The sequence below is a fragment of the Cryptotermes secundus genome, unplaced genomic scaffold (genome assembly GCF_002891405.2).
Source record: "Cryptotermes secundus unplaced genomic scaffold, Csec_1.0 scaffold247, whole genome shotgun sequence".
Lineage (NCBI taxonomy): Eukaryota > Metazoa > Arthropoda > Insecta > Blattodea > Kalotermitidae > Cryptotermes > Cryptotermes secundus.
Window position 1 is genome coordinate 269098 of NW_019740656.1, and position 21288 is coordinate 290385.

At 43.1% G+C, this 21288-nt stretch overlaps 2 protein-coding genes across 5 annotated transcripts in view; one reads left to right on the forward strand and one right to left on the reverse strand.

Annotated features, from left to right (window-relative positions):
- LOC111872441 (BLOC-1-related complex subunit 6) overlaps positions 1-21288 on the forward strand; it is a 33544-nt gene that overhangs the window by 6584 nt on the left and 5672 nt on the right. The window contains exons 1-2 of one of the 4 annotated variants that reach the window (XM_023866368.2): positions 8980-9087; positions 14226-15680. In XM_023866368.2, the coding sequence (XP_023722136.1) occupies positions 9066-9087; positions 14226-14920 (717 nt within the window). In that variant the 5' untranslated portion in view covers positions 8980-9065 and the 3' untranslated portion in view covers positions 14921-15680. Of the gene's footprint in view, positions 1-8979; positions 9088-14225; positions 15681-19311; positions 19407-21288 lie in introns of those variants that run through there. The other 3 variants (XM_023866370.2, XM_023866369.2, XM_023866371.2) reach the window with 3 other exon arrangements.
- On the reverse strand, positions 4394-8686 carry LOC111872442. The gene is made up of 2 exons (XM_023866373.2): positions 8595-8686; positions 4394-5896 (listed from the first exon to the last, which is right to left on the reverse strand). Exon 2 carries the CDS (start codon positions 5894-5896, stop codon positions 5000-5002), a length of 897 nt encoding a protein of 298 aa, XP_023722141.1. The 5' UTR covers positions 8595-8686; the 3' UTR covers positions 4394-4999.

Genomic DNA, 21288 nt, shown 5'->3' on the forward strand with positions numbered 1-21288 from the left:
ATTATTTACCTACATATGTTACGCCGGCACGGCTAGTATGTCCGAGGAGACTGAGGAAAACCAGCGCGTACCGCAGGCAAAATTGAAGACCGAACCCGGAACCTTCTGAACAGGAAGGCGTTCTAACAGAACGTCACCGTCGAGCCTGCATCACTCCTGCTTCATATTTGGAAGGTCCCTGGATCAAATCTCTCCCCAGACAGACTTTCCTATCTAAGGGTGTTCGTGGTTTTCCCTCGCTACCGCAAATTGAACTCTAATCGCTTCCTTTCACATCCTTTGCAATTAATTTCTTAATGACTGTCGTTCACTCGACGCGATATGATTTGAACTACTGACAGCAACGTTGAAAGACTCAAGAGTAAGTGATTAAAGGTTTCTCGTTGGGAAAGTGGGAACTGCTCAAAGTGTTCACTTATCTGAAGGCTCCCAGAGCCATGGTCATGAGTCCCGTGCGACTAGGACCCAAGAATCACTGCGCTGGTGAGAGAGCCAGTAGCAATTGAGCAGTCAGACCTGATCCCCTGCATCAGCTCATGTAGGCTACATGCATTAGAAATGTGGCGGAGAAGTTGCCGAATTACACGGCGCTGAGCAGCTGATGCAAGGCAAGTACGCAAATCATTACAGTGAATGTCTCGCTAATATTCCACACTATATCGGTGGGAATGGTAGGGTGAATGATGAATGGGAAACGATTTGGAAGGAAGCGGCCATGTCTTAATCAGGGTACTACCCCGCCATTTGCCTGGAGGGAATGAGAAAAACCACGAATATTTCTGTCAGAATAACAAGTTTCTCGGCGGAGATTCGAACGGAGAATGTTCCGAATACGAGTGTTACGCCGCGGAGCAGGGGGGCGTGGAGTTAGCCCGCCTCTGCCACCCCTGTTATGCCGCGACGCTGGTACCACTTGTAACGCCGTGTTGCAGGAGGGGCGTGAAGTACCCCTCCTGACCACCACAGCTTACGCTGTAAGGAGTTAACACCATAATCCTAGCTCACCCTCGGCTAGGATTCTCCTGTTCGGGGTTTCCTTCTCTCAAAAAGCTGCCACCATCTATTATATGTCCTCAGTGAGGTGATGTAAGTACCAAGGGCCGGTAGCGCGTAGTCGAGCGTTCACTGTTGGCTGGCCCTTTCATCACTGTCACCTCTTATCATTGGCGTAGAGCGGGCGTATCAGGTCTGACCCGCCTCTACCTATCGTCTGTCATCTCTATTATGGGAACTACCCCCTGACATATAGTCATAGCTCCTTCTTGACAACTCCTCATATAGTTTACAGGTAGCAACGTATTACATTATTATGATTCTTATTATTACGTCTTAAGGGGGCGTTGATATTAAGGCTAATAAACTGTTGCCTGTGTGACCGGTGCCTCTCCCTGTCCATTCCTGGTACTTCGCCCCTAAGCATTCGGCTGCTGTCGCCTTTCATATTGGTAGGATCTGCGTGATCTGTCGTGGGAAGATGATTATGGAGGGATGAATCACAGTTCCCTGCCTCCATCCTACTCTCTCTACTCTGTCTATTTACACTCTTATATTTACATGATTCACAATATTTACAGTATTAACAAGGCCGACTTTCAGTCGGGTCTACATAGGCTTCACTTCACGCTACACTAGGAACCTCCCCCTTCGGGGGTGTATAACTGGAGTCTCTCTCTCTCCTCGACTCCTGACTATAGGCAAGTATTGATCATTCCATGTGATCCTGTTTCCCTACTATTCATTAGGTACGATTACACTATACTTCGTCAAGTTTCACTCTTCACATAATCTACCCTTAGTTATACATATTAAAACCCACAACTATATTTATCACTACACGCTAACCATAACCTTAACACATTCACTATAAAACCCTTATTGCCTGACTAACCTCCTAGGCAATTACATATTACATGATTCTAGTATCCTCCCCTAAGGGCTCGCCGGGCACACTGGAGTTTGCACCTTCAAATCTCACAACAACACTTTTATCAACAATACTATTAAACAACATGGCTGTTATGCGTAAAGAAACTTACTTGTAGTACAAGATGCAGGCCCACTGCCTCCGCTCGTAAGGCCCATGTTGAAGAGAGCCTTCGGCTGACAACTCAATATCCCAAGTCCCTCGAAATTCAGTATTTATAGTTTTAATTTGCTAATTCAGCTGTTGACGACAGAGGGTAGTTAACTCCTCCTCAGTGTCCTCAATTCCCAAAGTAATATTCTAATTGGTTATTATTTGTGGGTGTGGGCGGGCTCATGGCGTCTCATCGCTGTTTATGCGGTAATATTACGATACTCCAGTGGCCTAGTGAGGCAAGCTTCTTGCTAGTGCGGTTACGTATGAATGCTGATCATCACATTCTTAGCCTAGTTCCTGCCCAGGTGTTGACAGATTACTGTAATAGCTGTGAAACACTTTTCGCAAGTCTCGAACATTTGGGTAATGCCTTACAATCTCCAGTCTCAAATTTGAGCCTCTACAACGAGTCTATGCTTTCAGGCGTCCCAGGTAGAAACAACTTCTGCACATATACTGTATGGTTGCTTGTCTACAGGTTATAAATATGCAATAGGAAACAGAAGCATGTTGAGGAGAATGTTTGGACCGAAGAGGGATGAAGTGACAGGAGGTAGGAGAGAACTGCATAATGAGGAGCTTCATAACTTGTACTCTCCTCCAAGTATAATTAGAAGGATGAAGTCAAGCAGGATGAGGTGGGCAGGGCATGTAGCACGAATGGGGGAGACGAGGAATGCATATAGGTTAATGGTGGAAAAGCCAGAAGGAAAGAGACAACTGGGAAGACCAAGGCTTAGGTGGGTGGACAATATTAAAATGGATCTTACAGAGGTAGAATGGAATGATATGGATTGGATTGATCTGACTCAGTATAGGGACCAGTGGAGGACTCATGAACACGTTAATGAAACTTCGGGTTCCATAAAGTGCTGGGAAATTCTTCAGTACCTGCAGAATTGCGGCTCATCAAGAAGGGCTCAGCTCCATAAGTAAGTAAATATTTTTTTTAATTCGCTAGTGGGGATTGCAGTCCAGCTGGGTCCACTCGGCACGGCGGCCACTGATTGGCCTATTGTAGCCTGTCCGGGGTGATTATGATGGAGAATTTGGTGGAATGAAGATTGGCGGGGGAAACTGAAGTACTCGGAGAGAACATGCCCTAGCGCCACTTTGTCCACCACAAATCCCACTTGACCAAACCCGGGATCGAACCCGGGCCGCCGCGGTGGGAAGCCAGCGACTAAACGCTTGAGCTATGGCGCGGCCTCCATGAGTAAGTAAGTAACTAATACAGGATACAAATATTCACCTGGTACACTTCCTGTGGGATGTGTTCTTCGTTACCAGGAGTGGCACACATTGGCTTAGTAACCCCACGACTGTCAAACAAGTCGGGAGAGAGACTCGAACCCCGATACGGGGTGCCTGTGGCCTCCTTCTGTCATTTCTGCGAGTCGCTTAAGGCCAGTTCTCTGTATTTCACAAGGAAACAGAACCATTTTAGAGCTTGCTGGTTCTGAGGAACTCAGGGCGGTGACTAGACCAGTGCTGTCTTCTGGGCCGTGACGCCGTGCATACTGCTATTTCGGAGTTGTAGGCTGTGTCCATGTTCAGGGTCGAATAATGAGTCAAGCAAGAAAACAACAAGATTCTTCGACCATTGAAGATCGAGGCAATACGAGTCTGCGAAAAGTTTGTGAAGTTCTACAGGAATCCACGGCGTCACATCTCAGTGTATAGTATTGTTCAGGGCTTAATGATATGTTTGTGTCTCTTTGCTGCCTGTGTACTCCCATAATTATATCATTACGTGTAAGCCGCACTGCAGGTGTCCCATAAATACAAAACCTTGAGTAGAATGCGACTTCGCCTTGTCACGTTGTGGGTGATGGTGATAGGTAAAGGCGGACGTATTCAGTAGGTCGCTGTCAGTGAGAAGTGGACGGTGTGCAAATGATCTCATTTCATAGCGTCTGTGTCTGAGCTCTGATATTCCGTATTGCTGCAGACGTAGGGGGTTGCTATGCGAAATACTGAAGTGGCAGTGCCAGACTGAGGTTGATATAGCTGTGAAAGTCCCACACAAGCGCGCGCCCTGAACACAACACAAAAACAGAACACGAAAATTAGGCAGATGTACGTGATATAAATCCAGCACGCGACAGGAGAACACGGGAACCTGGTGCCGCCGTGCTCATCAAGAAAAACGTCATTACACAGGACTCGGGACTACGCGTCTAAATAGAGTCAATATAAAATTATAAAAATAGTAATTGCATTACTAACAAGAATAATAATTAATCAAAATTAGTTTAATTTTAACAAGTTCAAAATATTTTATTTATTTTAACCCAATTAAAACCAAAGTAGTTACAAAAACAGTTTCAAGGCTGATGCAAAATTAAAAGACATTTTGTTGAGAGTAACGCAGACCCTTCGGAACACTAGGAGAAAGGTTTATATGATTTACAGTGTTTAAGTCTATAAGTAAAAACCTGCGGCCAATGGAGAGCTGAGAGTTACTGTATAAGCACTCCCTGATGATGGCCACAAATAGTGGCCGAAACATGTCGTAATGTAAAACTGTATAGTTATCATACAATTATGCATATATTGTGAGCCTGTAACTGAGTAAAATATCCCACACACAGTATGACGCTAATATTACTTTCCAATTATATATTTTTTATTTTTAAAAATAATTCTGACACATGGCGTTGTATGACCTGGTATATAGGTACCAACTTTTGGAAACTTGTGTACCACACTACACGGCGTCATACACCACAATTCTGGGGTCTCGATAGTCACTAATGTGTTATCCAAAAATTCTTATGGCCTCTTCTTATGTAATGTTTTCATTATTTAAATGGCAAAGCTACAAACGCTAAGTTCAGTTTAGAGACAATTGACACAGAACTTCTAGGTTTCATTTGGCAAATAAGAAACCTGTCTCTGTAGGTAATGCCGAAGTTTTCAGTTCATGCTGAAGTGACGCCTCACATTGGGCGCAGTATAGCAGACAAGCAAGGGCAGCATGAACGCTGTCATGTAGGTAGGAAAGAACATTGAGTAATCCACGAGCATCTTGGCCACTTGAGGGTACAGTGATAAGGCACCGATACGCACTATGTACCCCGAAATGTTATTAATTACAAGCAATAAAACAAACCCCAGAAGTAAATATTGTTCGTGATTTTTCGCCCTTATCCTATTTGGTTCTATGGACTTAAGAAATACTGCCAGCAAGAGAAGAATTAGGGTAATGCTGATAGGGATAATGCTAAAAACAAGGCGCCGAATTCTTGTTAAATATATCGTGGAACTATCTTCAGAGATGAGTTTGTAATTGAGGTGCAGAGAGCAAGTGTCTTCAGACGAGGCTGCTAAGAAGACAGAAACAAATATGGCCAAAATCCATACCACAGAAATCTGTATGAAAGTAGGAATTTGGTTCGAGATAGTCACCTCTGTGAGAGAAGTAGATGTTGTATGGGAACTGCTGGGTCGATTGTTCCCTTTCTTATAGTTCACAACACTGAGCATGAGGCATGAGTAACTTTGAACTGCAGCTGGAATGTCGCGAAGTATCAAGTACGCAGTGCACATTGTAGAACTGAGAGTCCATTCATCGTCAAAATGGTGGATGCAGTGTAAGGGAAGACACAGAAGGGCAACGAGATCTGCTGCAGCGATGTTGATGATGGTTGGAGTCCTCGCTTTCTTCTTCAGGGCCAAAATCAACACAAAGGGGACGTTTGTTAGGGCCACCAGTACTCCGATAACTGTGCAGTGCACGGTAAGAATGTACTTGCTGTTCTCTGCCCAGAATCGCTGGATGGATTGTTCATTGTACATCTCGTAGTCCGCCATCTGCAGAACACAAATTCAAAGCCAAATTAGGAATCTGTGGAAAACAGCTTATACATAGAAATAACGGAATCCTACGGTTCTAAAATGGGTTCAAAATTTAGGGCCACATGTTCCCATACATTCCACTTCGCTCTTAGCCCCCGGTCCTTATCCACTCCTATGTCACTGACCATTGTTTCTTTGCGTGACTTTGGTCATGAAGATGGATGCAGCAATTTCCTACGAAACGTTGATAACGATCAACCAGACAACGCGACGTCACACCTCACTAGACTAAACTTTCGATACGAAAGTTACCGTAAACTTCTTGTCTACAGTTCTGCCTTTTGTAGCCGAAATTTTATTAATGTGGACCGCAAGTTCCTGTACTTAATTAGCCAAAACTAAATGGAGACTTATGGAGGTGTGGAGGTTTAGCTCCATGCGTTTTTGTCTTCGGCACTAGATTGATGTGAGTGATGAGCTTCACGCCGCGTCCGCCTTTATCCCAGGGTTTTGTATATCCTTAGATGGGACACCAGCTTGTTGCATCCTGGGATGGCACAGGTTGGCAGGGCGAGTTAGTGTGGGATGTCGGAGAACTGCAACTGAGGGCTCCCCGGCCGCACTTATTCATGAAAGTAAACAGACACGTTGAATGCTGATAGCGCCAGTCGCCTGCATATACCAGGGCGGCGGTCGACACATGGAGACAGTTTACCTCATTTTGGGGGCTGCGGCCGCTGACTATTTATTAAGATTGAGCGACCCCGAACTTCGAGATGTTTATCAGATACAAACAAACAAAAAACTCTGTGGCCTGTAGTCCGCAAGCGAACTATACCAACCGAGCTACCGCCGCTTGTCGGCGAAGTTAGTACCAACTTTTGCTGATAGAGGGTGTCGAGTGGTCAACGCAACGAATCCCCACGGCCGTTAATTTCAGTTTTCTAGACCGGAGCCACTACTTTTCCATTCAAGTAGCTCCTGTTATACTCACGAGGCTGAGTGGACCCCGTTTCAGACCCACTACTCCTCATAAAATCTGGTAGCCCCGGAAATCGAACGCGGGACCTCTGTATCTGCAGCCAGGAACCGTGACAATAGACCACAGAGGCGGGTAAGTGTCACAAATAGTTCGTATAAATGGTTTTCTGGGGACCTCAGTTCAGGTCGGTACTGTGCAGTTGTCTACCCGGATCTTGGCGTGTCGTCACCAGTACCCAGAGGGCACGCTGTTTCCTCGTGTATGGCTAGGATTTTGAAACGACAGGGAAAGAGAGCCGGCAACAAAATTGTCACAATGTAAGTCAGTAAATGCAACGATTAATCAGTTCATAATGATTGTATACGGAACAGCAATAGCTACATCCAGAAGACGGGAAAAACCCTGAGGGGAAATTGCGAGGGGCCCAAAACTGGCCTGGACGCTGTAGTAGAATTGATGTTCCTCAACCATCAGCCTCCCACCTTACTCACTGATAAGGCGAAGTTATCCCTAGATTAATTAAGCACCACACCATAACGAACTCTAGGGGAGTTGAGGTATAGATCCACCATTCTTAATCTCGGTACTAGCTAGTGAGTGGTTAGATTCAAGCTCCGACTGCTTTACCCCCGCCCCGGCAAACAGCCCTTGGTACACCACTGGATATGAGTCTGGGTTTTCCAGTCTGGACGTTATGGAGTACGGAAAATCCCTTGTCCCTACCGGGAATCAAACCCCGACCTCTCAGTCCTCCAGACGGTAGCCCCCTTCTTCCTTTATCAATTCATATGCTAATTACGCGGAATTTATTCAGTGTTCAATTATACGGGTGAAAGTAAACAGGAAGGGATCGAGGAGGAGCAGTAGATGGCCAATATTTTTTGCACGTCGTGACTGATATATCCCGTTCGGGATACGAAATGGGTACCAACCGAAAGAATCTCACTCCCCTGTCTTCTCTGTATCTTTTTGGGCACACTGTGGACACGAGACAGCGTCTCGTTAACCGTTAACCCTCTGAAGCTTCAAGGTCTTGTAAACATGAATAGAAAGGTGGTGCAGTGCGGGGCAGTGCAGAATATTCCGAGCGCCGTTCTCTGTACCTCTTTTGAGGCCGAGTTATACGGGGCACCCCAGGAAAGTACCAGGTATTTTACATGGAGCAAACATTAATAATAATAACTGAACATTTTATGTTCTTTAACGACCCTCTAAATACCTAGACTGTATAGCATTGGGATAAATATAAAAGCTATCCCGTGCTTAATTAAGTACCCCCCCCCATGAAGATGTGCGGGAGAATGGTGGTATAGCGCCAGGTAATCTTAACCTCGACAGTATATGGAAGTAGAGTGGTCAGCGTCACGCTCTGGCCGTTTTACCCTGGGAGAAAAAGCCCTCAGTACCCATTGCACGATAGTCTAGGTGGGCCCTAGTATGGGTCTGGACTCTGTGGAGACTAATATCTCTGGTCCCGTAGCCACGTCAATGTACTGTACTCTTACTCGTTTGTTATCAACGAAATTAGGAACGCGAGTGTCAGAGTGGTGTGGGCTTTCAGTGGGCAAGGACACCGCCTATCTTCACTGGGATTTGTTTCGCGGATTTCCTCAGTCCCTCCACGCAAATGCTGCAATAGTACCTCTGTTAGGCCACTACCGCTTCCTTTCTCGACTTCTCCTCTCTCATCCTCTCCTCTACTACCCTCCAAAATGTAAACAAAGAACGTACGTCAGTTATGTGCGCTGATCCTCTGCTGTGCTCTGCACACTGCGTCTGTACACCGACTGCCAGCGGTAAACTCTGTAAACATGGTGGTAGGGGACGAGTGCGCATCTTTCTGCACCCCTGATGTACCGGAAGGGTTGGGGTGGGTACCTCCCGAATACAAACCAGAAACGTTGCCGCTACATTAACTTGCTACTTGCAACGTTTTATAATATAATGTCTTTGGAGTGGACTTTATGATTTTAATTCCAAAAATTATAAATAAAATATTTTACCACTGATGCAAGAAATTCTAAACACGATAGACTTTTTTCTTTTCGAAAGGCACTAGCCGCCACGGACAATGTTTAGTTCTTCTGTTTGCCGCTACGTTTCGCTACCGTTTACTACCCCTATCGCAAGTCAGTCGGACGCGTCGGACGGGTCGGACGTGCAGTCATAGTGAAGCTTCTGAGGGTTACACTGCAAGGCAGGATGACGGAACACGGATTTTGGGGTGAGTACGCATTCAAACATAGTTCCTTTATGGCGCATGGGGTTGCAACTTTTGTTTCAGTTTCAGAATGTTATGTTAAGAAGGCCTGTTCTCGTAGCGTTTCGTTTATATATTTATGGTATTTCGTAATACGTGGAAAATTTGTTTAATTTTTGTGTACTCTTTATATCCCTATGTCTTAGTTCTTGATCAGCATCGCGTTTACTTTCTTAACCATTTTTTTAGAAGTCCTCCTGCGTAATATTCGCAAATTCCGTTTCTACCCACCTCACAGGAAACACATTACGTCTCCGCTACAAAGCCCAACCGGTTAATGTTGTTTAGGGAAACAGTCGCTGTTTATTGTGAGAACCATAAGGAACACACACATATACACTTTGTGGGCAGAATGTAGGGTTTCTTTTAACGTATCTGAAGTTGTACGTTTATTAACCCCAATACTTTTAGAGGATTAAAATACCGATTTGACTGCCATAACCTGATAATCGTGTGCCCCGTTTCTTTTCATTAGCCCTGTAGCACTCGTTTCATGGTGTACTACCCCATAGCAGTGAGCGAGATACGAGGGTCTCAAATTGGTGAGTCAGAATTACAGCCCTCTGCAATGTGACCCAGCCTGTTACATAGATATTTGTCGACGTTTCAGAGGAACATGCTACGTCACTACTGCAGGACATTGCTATCTGTCCGTCTACGTGGCGCCACATCCCAGAGAACGGTCTTTATATTAACATATTTCCTCCTTCACTTGACCCGTGTACGCACACTACAGCCTTCAGTGCAGCTTCACATGTTACGGGCTGAATCACCACTTAGCCCTTGCTTTCATGTAAATTTAACGGCAGGTTTCGGCCACGCAAGGTCATAGGTGTATATGGTGACTCGCTTAAGTTGATATATTGTCGTACGGTATTACATAGACGAGGCATGTCCAACGCGTCGATCGCGGGACGATTTTTGGTCGATCTCATGGGCCTATAAGGAAATTACACGTGAAAAGAATGTAGATTCACTTATAATATGATTATATTCAGATTTTGAAGGGGAAATACGTATTAAACTAGTCTCTACTTTTAGTGTGTGTTGCTTTTACAACAAACATCATGTGTCGTATTATTTTTACCAATATTTTTGCTTAAAGCGAGGTACGAGGTAGATCACTGGCAGTTTTGACACTTAAAAGTCGATCACAACCTGTTTGAAGTTGGACATCCTGACATAGACCACGATGGCTGTACGTCCAAAAAATTCCTAAAAGTTTTATGCATTTAAAATGACGTTTGCCGTTTGTGCGCCGCAGCAGCAACGCATATATACAATATAATTTTCCCTCCGTTTCGAAACCCGTTATTTTATCGATTTTTTATAATTACGCCGATTTTTGTTTTGTTTCCATCTCTTACATTTCTGGCTATAGATTCACTTCCCATGTTTAATGTAGTAAGCGCTAGCAGTTCAACCGGAGCCCCCACTCACGTATATGTAATGTGATTGTTGGGCCCTTCATTGAAAGTTCTTTGAAGCTTCCAGTACAAGTAACGGTCGCTCAGGATTCCCGAGCTACTGGACCTTGTCCATGGTCCGGTGAGGGCCGTAATTGGTCCCAAACGACACACGGATGGGCAAAGTACAGGGCAGCGTCGCCAGGACCCCTTAGAAGCGAAGGGCATGCGCGCCGTGCACTTGGGCAGAATTCGGTCGAATTTTCGGAGGAATATATTCTAAAGGCTTCTGACGATCGCGTATAACACTCGGAAATATATTTTTTTTTGGACTTCGTCCATTGTCCGGAAGTCTAGAAACTAGAAAACACAACGTTTCGAAAACTTGATCTGTTTCCGTCCTCAGGTGAGGTCCAGTGATTGAAGTTAAATCTTTATGAGGGACCGAAAAGATCAGGCGTCTCTAACCCCCTGTACCTGAGGATGGAAACAGCTCCAGTTTCCGAAACTCTGTGTTCCCTAGTTTCTAGAATACCGGACGATGGACAAAGTCTAAAATCCCAGTTTCGGATGAATGTACCGTCGCTGTGCTCATATACGAAGAGGAAGCCAACAGAGTCACTTAACTGTGGGTCACACGTGTCCAGTATAAAGCCATTTTGACGTTCTTCTTTTTATAACATGTGTAGGTATGTCCCTTGCTTACTTATGGAGCTGAGCCCCTCTGGAGGAGCCGCCAAATCTGCAGCCACTCAGCAATTTCCCAGCATTTTATGGAACCCGAAGGTTCATTACCGTGTTCACAAGAGCCCTCCACTGGTCCTTATCCTGAGCCAGATCAATCCAATCCATACCATCCCATCCTATCTCTCCAAGATCAATTTTAGTATTGTCCACCCACCCACGCCTTGGTCTTCTCAGTGGTCTCTTTCCATCTGGTTTTCCTACCAATATCCTATATGCATTCCTCGTATCCCCCATTCGTGCTACATGTCCTGCCCACCTCATTCTCCTTGAATAGCTATTATATCAATGTAATTTAAATTTTGGTGAATATAAAAAGCCGCGTGGAGAGATCTAGGCACAGATGGAATGATAATACAGTCAAATGTAGTTACAGCACCAACCTCTTTCCACCGCCGATATCGGAGTTAAAGCGGGGATATCTACACTGCAAATTCTTAGGATAGGACCGTATTTAAGGGCGCTTTCAATAGCGAAATTATGAAGCGCCGAATAGTAAGAGAATAAAGGATTTGGGAAAGATTCGGAAGCAAGCGGTGGTGGCTTAATATCGCAGCAGTTATCTCGAAGGGCTGGGGAAAATCGTGAAAGGAACTCCCTCAGAATAGCTGGTGTTCCATTCGAGATTCGAATTCAGTGCCTCCCAAATACGAGTCTCTAACGCTGCCGGTACTCCAGGCTGTTCTGGTGTGTTTGCGTTTGGGTGCACGTGTCCGTATCAGAAGGGAATGCGGGGGCGGTCCGCTGTAGTTGGGATCTTCAGGGGAGAGGTTGAGGCAGGCATGTACATACATACATACATCTTGCGTATGTAGAATTCTGTGCTTCCTACTTGTTCGCAAGGACTGAGGCCTTCAGGGCGATGAAGATTCCAGATATGATTTTATGGCTCTTGACGCCGTGACATCTAACGGGTTGGAGTAGCGGTAAAACCTTGCTCACCTGTTCGTGAGATGGCTCCGTTCAAGCGGCGGCCAGAATGATTGCTGGTGTTCATGTGTTTCCTCAACCCCTCCAGACAAACGCCACTACAGTACCTTGACCGCCACGATCACTTACTGATATAGTCATTTCAAATGAACCATTTTCTACTGATGGCTGGGCAGTTTAGTCATATACGAAAAGTTTCATATGTCATCAAGGCTTGGGTTATAATAATCTTTCCTCGTAACGTACTGAAATAATTTATTTTAAAAACAATCCCAAAGGCATGAGAGACGTGACGGTTCAGTAATCGAGAAATGTTGATGACCATATAATAACCCGTTACGAGGAATGGTGACCCATTTTTTTTTTCAGAATATAATAGTGAGTTTTAATGTAACTTTAAATTCTGACCTTTGGGATTTTAGGAAGAAGAAAAGTTTACCAACAGAATAGACTTTTCGAATATCGGAGACTAATTTTGGGAGTGTAATTGACTCACGGAAATTACAGTGAGTTTAGTGTTAAGTGGTACAGTGGTCTACGTGAGGGGCACGTGATGCTCTAGTGCAAGTATTGTAATTAGCCGCCTGCTTCTTGCTGATTTTATGCTTGGGCTGCGCTTCCACCCTTAAAGACGCAAGGCGGTATTTCATTCCGAAACGCCGGTGCACTTCTAACGGACCACAAAGCTTTAAGTGCTTTGATTTTTAAGGGACGTTTTGTATGTTAAGGGCTGAATGTCTGCCAGGTGTAGTTTAAAGACACTGAAATATTCTGTAGATGGTTCTGTAACGAACGTATATTGAAACGCTTGTGAAATGTTTCTACTAATAACTCATTGTATATTGTAGGGCCGAATACTATAACATAAATACCATAAACAAGAACACAGAAACAGTAATATGTTGATGTATCATCACCAGAAGGCATGACCAAGTCATAAGAAAAAGGTAGTTAATAAATGTTTTGAAATTGTGTCGAAGTTCAAACCTCTGGAACGACAGTAACAAACCTAAATTTAATTCATGAGGAAACTAAGAGGAGATTAAACTCGGGTAATGCTTGCTGCCATTCAGTTCACAACCTTCTCTCATCGACTCTCTAAAAAGATAAAAAATTAAAATATACGAAACAGTAATTTTTTCTGTAGTTTTGTATGGGCGTTAACACTTGCTCTCTTGACATTAAGGGAGGAAAATAGACTTAGGGTGTTTGAGAATAGGTTGCTGAGGAAAATATTTGAACCGAACAAGGATGAAAGGGTAGGTTGATGAAAATTGCGTAATGGGGAGCTTCATAACTTGTACTGTTCGCCAAGGAGGATGAGGTGGGCAGGGCATTGTCCCAAGCATGAGGGGTGAGAGGAATGCATATAGTATTTTGGTTGGGAAGCCAGAAGGAAAGAGACCACTAGGAAGACATAGACGTGAGAAGATAATATTAAATAGATGTTATAGAAATAGAATGGGGTGATATGGGCTGGATTAACTGGCTCAGGCTAGGGACCAGTGGTGGGATTTTGTGGACAAGGTAATGAACTTTTGAACCTTCGGGCTGCATAAAATGTGGGGAAATTCTTGAGCAGCTGAGCGACTGAAGACGTCTCAAGGACATAGTTCCTTGACGTTTATAAGTCATAGCTGATCAAAAGGAGGTGGTTGCGTATTTATCTTTCCGATGCCGTCTTTTCTTGCATTGTGCTGCTTCAAGACTTTGTGGCAGAGTCAGACACTACTATCGATTATGAAAGTCGAATAGGCACACAGATTATATAAAACAGTTTCAATATGGTAGATATGGCGAGTCGGAAGGAAGAATCAGAGAAAGTAGTGACATTTGAAGATGAGTTCGAAACTTTTAATCCAGAATTTGCAACGGAATTATCCAATAAGTTGGAACATCTGTCGCCTCGTAATGATTGTGTGTCAACAATTGATATGTACGATGAGAGACTTAATGAAATGACAGCCTCGTATTCCGAAATTTCATTCGACTCTCGGAATTCACCAGATGTTTCCATTTCAGAAAATCGTTCGTTAGCAACTTCACCCGGTTCATCGGACTTGGATTTCGCTGGTAAGAAAGGCGTTGAAAAGGGTCCCAGGTTTCAAGAGCCTGGCCAAGAGGGCGATAGTAAGAGACCAGATAAACTGGAACTTCGAAGATCCAACCGTTACACAGACTGCAATATTGACAGTAACCCATTCCACCAACCAATGGAAGACTTGTGCTTAGAAGGAACAGTCACGAAGGAAGGCGATATGGTTCTTTTTGTGGCAGAAGACTTGGAAACAAAAATTAAGATGTCTAGTCCTGTGACGAAGAAAGGAGATACGCCCCCATTTCCAGGGTCCCGGATTTCAACACCATGCTTGTACAGACAAGCATTAATGCCCCAGTTACCGATCATTGATCCGAATGTTCTAAATGATTTGGAAATGGAGGTCCGAAGAGTTGCTACTTCTGTGGACACATTGACGGAGAACCTGGCTGGCATTCTTCGCAGTGTGTCGGCCCTCACAGTGGAGTGCCTGGAAGTGTACCGCGATGCAGTGTGTAAGACGTGTGATGCTGTGGATTCCAATATAAAATCAATGTATCAACTTATGGCAAAGTGCGAGGAATTGAGCAAGTCAATGAAACCAATATACAAACTGGCAGAGCAAATCAAGGGTATAAAGCGATTACTTGATCTTTTCGAAAATGCGATGAACGTTTGAGTAACCCCTTTGATTATAGTCATTAATGTAAATACAAAATTGGGGATCAGTCACCCGAATATCTGTTGGCCATCGTACCAAATCCAAGCATGGTAGCAGAAGGTGACGAATATGAAGTGTATAGGAACTGAAGTGTTGGTAACACAAGAACTTGCAATTGCTGCTAAAGGTGACTATTCTAGTTATAAGCTACAATGTTTTCTTCTGTGTCAAATGTGTTCAGCATCATTAATGCCTGTAAATCTGGTGTTTGTAGATTTAAATATTTATGCAAAGGCAGCTTGGACATAAGTGTACTGCAAGGACCAATTTTGCTTCAAGATTCATTTTAGGCTATTATTCATTATCTGTTGCTGGATTTCCATTCAGTGGCATATCTTAACAGTTTGGAATAGTTCATAGGAGGAATTTACCACTACATACTGACCAATTTTCAGTGATCAGAAGGTGAGGCGGGCAGGTTGTTTTATATTCATTCTAAAACATATTCTTTGAGATAAAAGTGAGGTTAGCACTGAAAAAGCGCACCTGAAGTTCCTCTCAGCTCAAGGGGTACGCAAGGTTCACGAACGTTTCTGCAAGGTCTTTTCAAGTATGGAAGAAGGAGATAGAAGTATCAATATGTGTTTACTGTTCATGATGTTAGTTTGTATTAATATTCTTCTGTTGTCTCTAGGGCATACAGTAGCGTAGGTGGTTGAGGCATTATGGGTGAAGCTGGAAGATCATGGGTTCGATTCCTGATTCCTTCCAGCCATACTATGGCCCTGGGGTCAACTCAACCTCTAACAAAAATGAGTACCAGGAAGCTTCCTGGAGTACAAAGGGTGGCTGGTGCGTAAGGCTGACAACCTCACTACCATCTGTGAGTCGATTGCACCCTCAGCGTGTCACAACCCTATGGGCCTCCATGGCATGTTACAGGGATACCTTTACCTTATGTTAATTTTGTCATTGTATATGTTCAGGTGATGTGGGGAGACAGCATTGCTACCATTTAAAGCACAGTGGTAACGACATGTACAGGTTTTAACATTAAAGCTCTGAACTTTGCCTACACATTGTATGTATTTTGTATAATCCTCAACAATGAATAGAGCAGAGATCATTTCATTGTGTTAATCAGTAGTGTACCAAGTACACTTTGAAATAACTTCTGTCACATTTGTAAGCTTCTGTTGACCTGACATCCCATCCAGGGAGGGCTATATATAGTTTGAGTTGTGATAACAAGGAGTGTAATGTTTACATTTTGTCTGTAGTTCCTATTCAAAGTGCAAACTAATTATCTAGTCATGTATAGAGGGTCAGATGTTGGAATCTGTACATGTTTGGTATGTACACATACAGGAGGATGTTCATCTCACACTGTAATCATTTTCTTGCTTCTTGAGGTCTGTGGCTGACCACTCTTTGTGATATATTGCAGTCATGTGGTAGGGTGGAACCAGCATCTAATAAACAGGAATTCTGTAATAATATTTTCAGTTTACTTTTGATTTCAGTGGGCCATTCTGTTGAAAAGTCCTTTACTCCTCTACAGTGGCGGCTCGTAGCTAAAATTAGTGGGGTTGCTGCTCCAGAAAATTTGTAGCCTTTGTTCTAAAATTGTATAAAAGGAAACAAACATGTATAAAAAGAAAATTTATTCAGAAACTTGATAAAATCCTAAAAGAACAAAATCAAACATTTTTACTTACTTTAACCTAAATTGTTACAGTTCAAGCTTAATCTATTCATTTAAAAATGAAATCCATTCTTTTTAACCTTTATATTATGCTCATTGATTGAAAGTCTGTATGCCTCACTAAGTTTCTCCTTAATACTTACGGTTCCTAAAAGTGACAGTGAAACTACATTATCAACGTGCTTCTTTGACTTCTCATGCTTTTCAGTTTTTTCTTTCATTTTGTTTATATTTCTAAAACCATCTTTTGTCCACGTTACATCACCCCCAAACAGCAAACACGGGAAGCAAAACAGTGCATTTTTTACTTCACAGCCGCAAAGCCAACTTTTCTGTTTGTACCATTCAGAATTAAAGCTACGAATATATTTCTAGTTCTTGCTTATGCCTGGCTGAGATATTAGAATATCAGGTGTTAAACGACCTCTTTTCTTAACTGCAACTTTCTCATGGAGAGACAGTTGTGAAAACTGAAGCTGTTGAAGTTCACTTACAGTCACAGAACTTATTTCTCAGGGATGCAAGGCCATGGTTAAAGTTTTCTGTTAAATAAAAGAACCGAAAAAAATAATCAAATAGAATAGCTGGAAGCAGGATAATAATCTAATTCTACAATTAACTCATAGTTTTTAAGCACAACACACGCGGAGTAAAAAAAAACTACCTTCCACCAGCACGCCAGGTTTGGCACCGGTCGGCACTGTCGTTCCTGCAGTGCTCCCTCTCCCTTGCAGCCTCGCGTGTAGCTTCCTATGTGCGCATGTGCACAACAGACAACAGTCAACAAACACCTTGCCGCTGGAACTGTGAAGCGCACAGTTTCATAGAAAGATTTGGCTACTAACATTAAGCTTAAGGATTATATATTGTATTGTACAAGTATAAAGAAAGAATTAAAGAAAAAAGGACTCGTTATATAAATGTTATCGATAATACCAAGTGGAAATTGGGGGTGCTGCAGTTCCGCAGTGCCTACACGCGGGCCGCCCCTGCTCCTCTATATCCTTGCATGGGAGGGACAGTCGTGTTGTCTTGCTCATTGCTACCACTACCTTATGTCTGCAGAATCTGAACGGTGAACATTTTCAAGCACTATGTTGGATTTTGAAAAGCTATTCCCTCCTTGAACCTTAACCCAACAAACACTGATATAATAATTTTCATACCTCAATGTCCTTGTCTTGCAATTACATTTTTTATAAATGTAAATTGTACTGTGGTCTTGTGTGTTATGACACCATAGTTTTGTATGTAGTTAGGAATGTTTGAATTAGAAGTCCACCCTGAAGGTGGAGGCAAGAAGTTCCTCCAGAGTGTTTATAGCTTTCTACCAGACTACACGGCACATTCCAGAAGGCAGTTAATTGTCATATACATATATATCAATTACGTTAACTGTTGCAACAAATATACTTGTTGGTGAAGTTAGTGCCGACTTTAGCAGATAGTGGGTGTTGCGTGGTCATCGCAACGGATCCCCACAGCCGTTAATTTTGGTTTTCAAGACCAGAGCCGCCATTTCTTTGAAATAGCTCTTCAGTTATCCTCACGAGGCTGAGTGGACCCTATTCCAGACCCACTACTTCTCAGAAAATCTGGTAGCACTGGGAATCAAACCTGGACCTCTGGATCTGTAGCCAGGAACTCTGACCACTGGACCACAAAGGTGGACTTTATTACTATTGCATTCTGAAAATAATATCTTTAGGGTGATGACTCGAGCATCTGTGTTACTGTTTTAGATACAGTACGAGGAGGTACCCAAAAGAAACCGAACTTATTTCTTTTAAACTTATTTATTCAAATTTTAAGCACAAACCTTCAATCCCCTTCAAAGTACTCTCCACTTACACTAATACACTTGTCTAGTCTTTTATTCCATTTTTCAAAACATTGTCTAAATTCATCTTTTGAGATGCTTGACAGTGCCTCCGTCGTTTTTTCCTTCACCTCAGCAACATCAGCAAAACGCTTTCCTTTCATGTCTCTCTTCATTCGAGGAAACAAAAAAAAGTTTTGATCATTTTGGGACTCTTCTTTCAAAGCACAGCATGCTTCCACGTGACCTTGTTTTTGTTCAGCAGTCAGCAGTCGTGGCACGAATTTCGCAGCCACCCTTTTCATTCCCAAATCTTCTGTCAAAATTCGCTGAACTGAGCTCCAAGTCACTCCCGACAGCTCCACAATTTCTTCAATGGTCCGTCGTCGATCTTCCTTGATGATTTCACGAATTTTTTCAACATTTTCATGTGCTCGGGCCGTGGAAGGACGACCAGAACGAGGTTTGTCATCAATTGACATTTCACCATTTTTGAAACGGGAAAACCACTCAAACACTTGAGTTTTCCCCATAGCATCGTCCTTGTACGCCGTTTTTATCATTTCAAGAGTTTCTGTTCCACTTTTCCTGAGCAAAAAGCAGAATTTCACCGCTGCACGTGTTCACGAAAATCAGCCATTGCAAAAACGACGATCACACAAAACAGTTGTCACTATAAACTTTGCCGAAACTAGTCCTTACCTTCTGAAGCAACGGTAGTCGGCTTATCAACTCAGGAATGTTAGCTCTATGCGCTCATAGCGGCAAAACGCGATACTACAAAAGCTCTGGCCACAAAAAAATTATTTCAGTTTCTTTTGGGTACTCCATCATGTGTAGGTTAGGTTTGCAAAGTTTTTGTTATACCAGCTTTTCTGTATTTAGGAACCACCCTGACTGATGAAACACGAGAAGTCACATGGAATGTAAATCTAAACAGATATCTTCTGATGAGGGTTCAGTGCTTGACAGTGTCACAGGTATGTATCCCACGAAAAATGACCATTCAAATGAAAGCCGTTCGTAGCCCTGCACAATCACTGGACTGGGGACATGCCGCAGGGACCCATTGGTTGGTGCCTCGTTACTTACGGGGACCTTTTAATTTGCTTTACTCTTTCACACAGAGGAACCCTGAATGAGTTCCATTTGAACAGTCACACATATGGTTGTGTGTCAGTTTTATAATTTTCGTCTTTGTACAGATATTATTTCAGTATTATGAAATTCATAGGTACCTAAAATCTTCTTTATGGAGCAGACGTGATTATGGTTAGGAGTAGTTGGCTGAAGGTTACCAGGAGCCAGGATATCACTTAGTACAGGTGCAAGGCTACAGGCTTGAAATCAAGGACTCGGAGTTCCAAGCTGGGTTACAAGAATTTCCCTTCCCTATAGTGCCTAGACCAGGTGTGGGACCCTACCGGCCTCCTGTGGGTACTGTGCGTTTTCCCCAGTAGTAAAGCTTCCAGGATGTGAATTCAACCACGCAACTGCCTCTGGTGTAGAGGTTAGGAAATGGAGAACCCAAAAAGTGTTTGGACATGTAAATAAAAGGAAATGCACAAGACACCCTCAGATCAGGGTGGGAAAAACTGGCTGGGTAAGATGCCCCGCAGACAGACAGAATATCGAAGGATGAAACAGAAAACTTGGTTTCCAGTGGAGATATCTGAATAAAGGGGAGGGTAGTTCTGCACTTAATATTTAATCTGAATTAACTTGCTGTAGTAAGCATGGGTGCCAATGAGTGGAGGGTGGGGGGTGCAGTAGCCTCAGTATTGAAAGTGTCATTAAATAACCCACAGAAACAATGAAATGCTATTGGGCTGTATGATCCTCACATTTGATAGCATTGCTATTTTTGAACATGAGAGAATGCTGTGGGAGAAATCCAGTTGATGTAGAACCAGAGACCTTCTGTGTCTTACCTCTACAGTACCACAACCCTATTGTTTAAGAGTACAAGGATTGTTCAAATGAAACCCATTTGTGCTATTCATGAAGATGTCGGGGGGCCATGATGGGTGCATAATACCAGCATCCTCTTGGGCAGTTCTATGGAGAGGGGATCCACCGCCTGATGCCATCAGTAGGACATCTGCCTCTATACACCCTCATGAATGGCCTCAAATTGAACCTTCCCCAAATGTGATTCATTTGAGTAACCCTCATAAACATCATTTCATGAGTGAAAATTTTCCTCCCATTCGTAATCATTCAGGTGTTTGAAAAGGGCTATCTTCTGGGACATGCCTGAACATCAACAGGATGACACTAAAGAAATCTGTTCTCCAAGTGACGGAACCGTGGGGCAGTGGACACTTGGCTTCCTTCGGCGAGAGAAAATAGAAGGAACATGAACCAATTTGGTTTAAAAATTTAACAAAAGAAAAATCTTTTTTAGACATGCTAACTGTAATAAATATTTCAACATGTTGGTATAAGCTGCTGTAGTTCTTAAAAACATTAGATTTTTCATTTTATTATGATGACATTGTATGTATATATTAATATTCACAGAACATATTGTAATAGTGGTTTCTAATTGTATTGATATCTTTCTGAAAATGGTCTATAGGACCAAAACATGTAAAGGATAAGAGATTAAAACGAAAAAACTTCATCAGTCACACTGGACAGAATTAATTAACCTTTTGTAATAGTCTCTTGTAAGTTTGCCCATTTCAGGGCCAGCATTAACTACTCTTCCCCGTGCTTCTGTTGGTCCTCAGAGCTCCTTCACATGCCATTCTGAGAACCAAGTTTTCATTTCATGTCATGCTGTGCTTGTTGCTGTTTCACTCTGAAGATAAGGGCATTACAGTCCCCTGAAACGTCTGTAAACTATCCCAGAAGATT

Coding starts and splice junctions, on each gene's coding strand:
- LOC111872442 (XM_023866373.2), bottom strand. CDS start 5,896: ATGGCGGACTACGAGATGTACAATGAACAATCCATCCAGCGATTCTGG.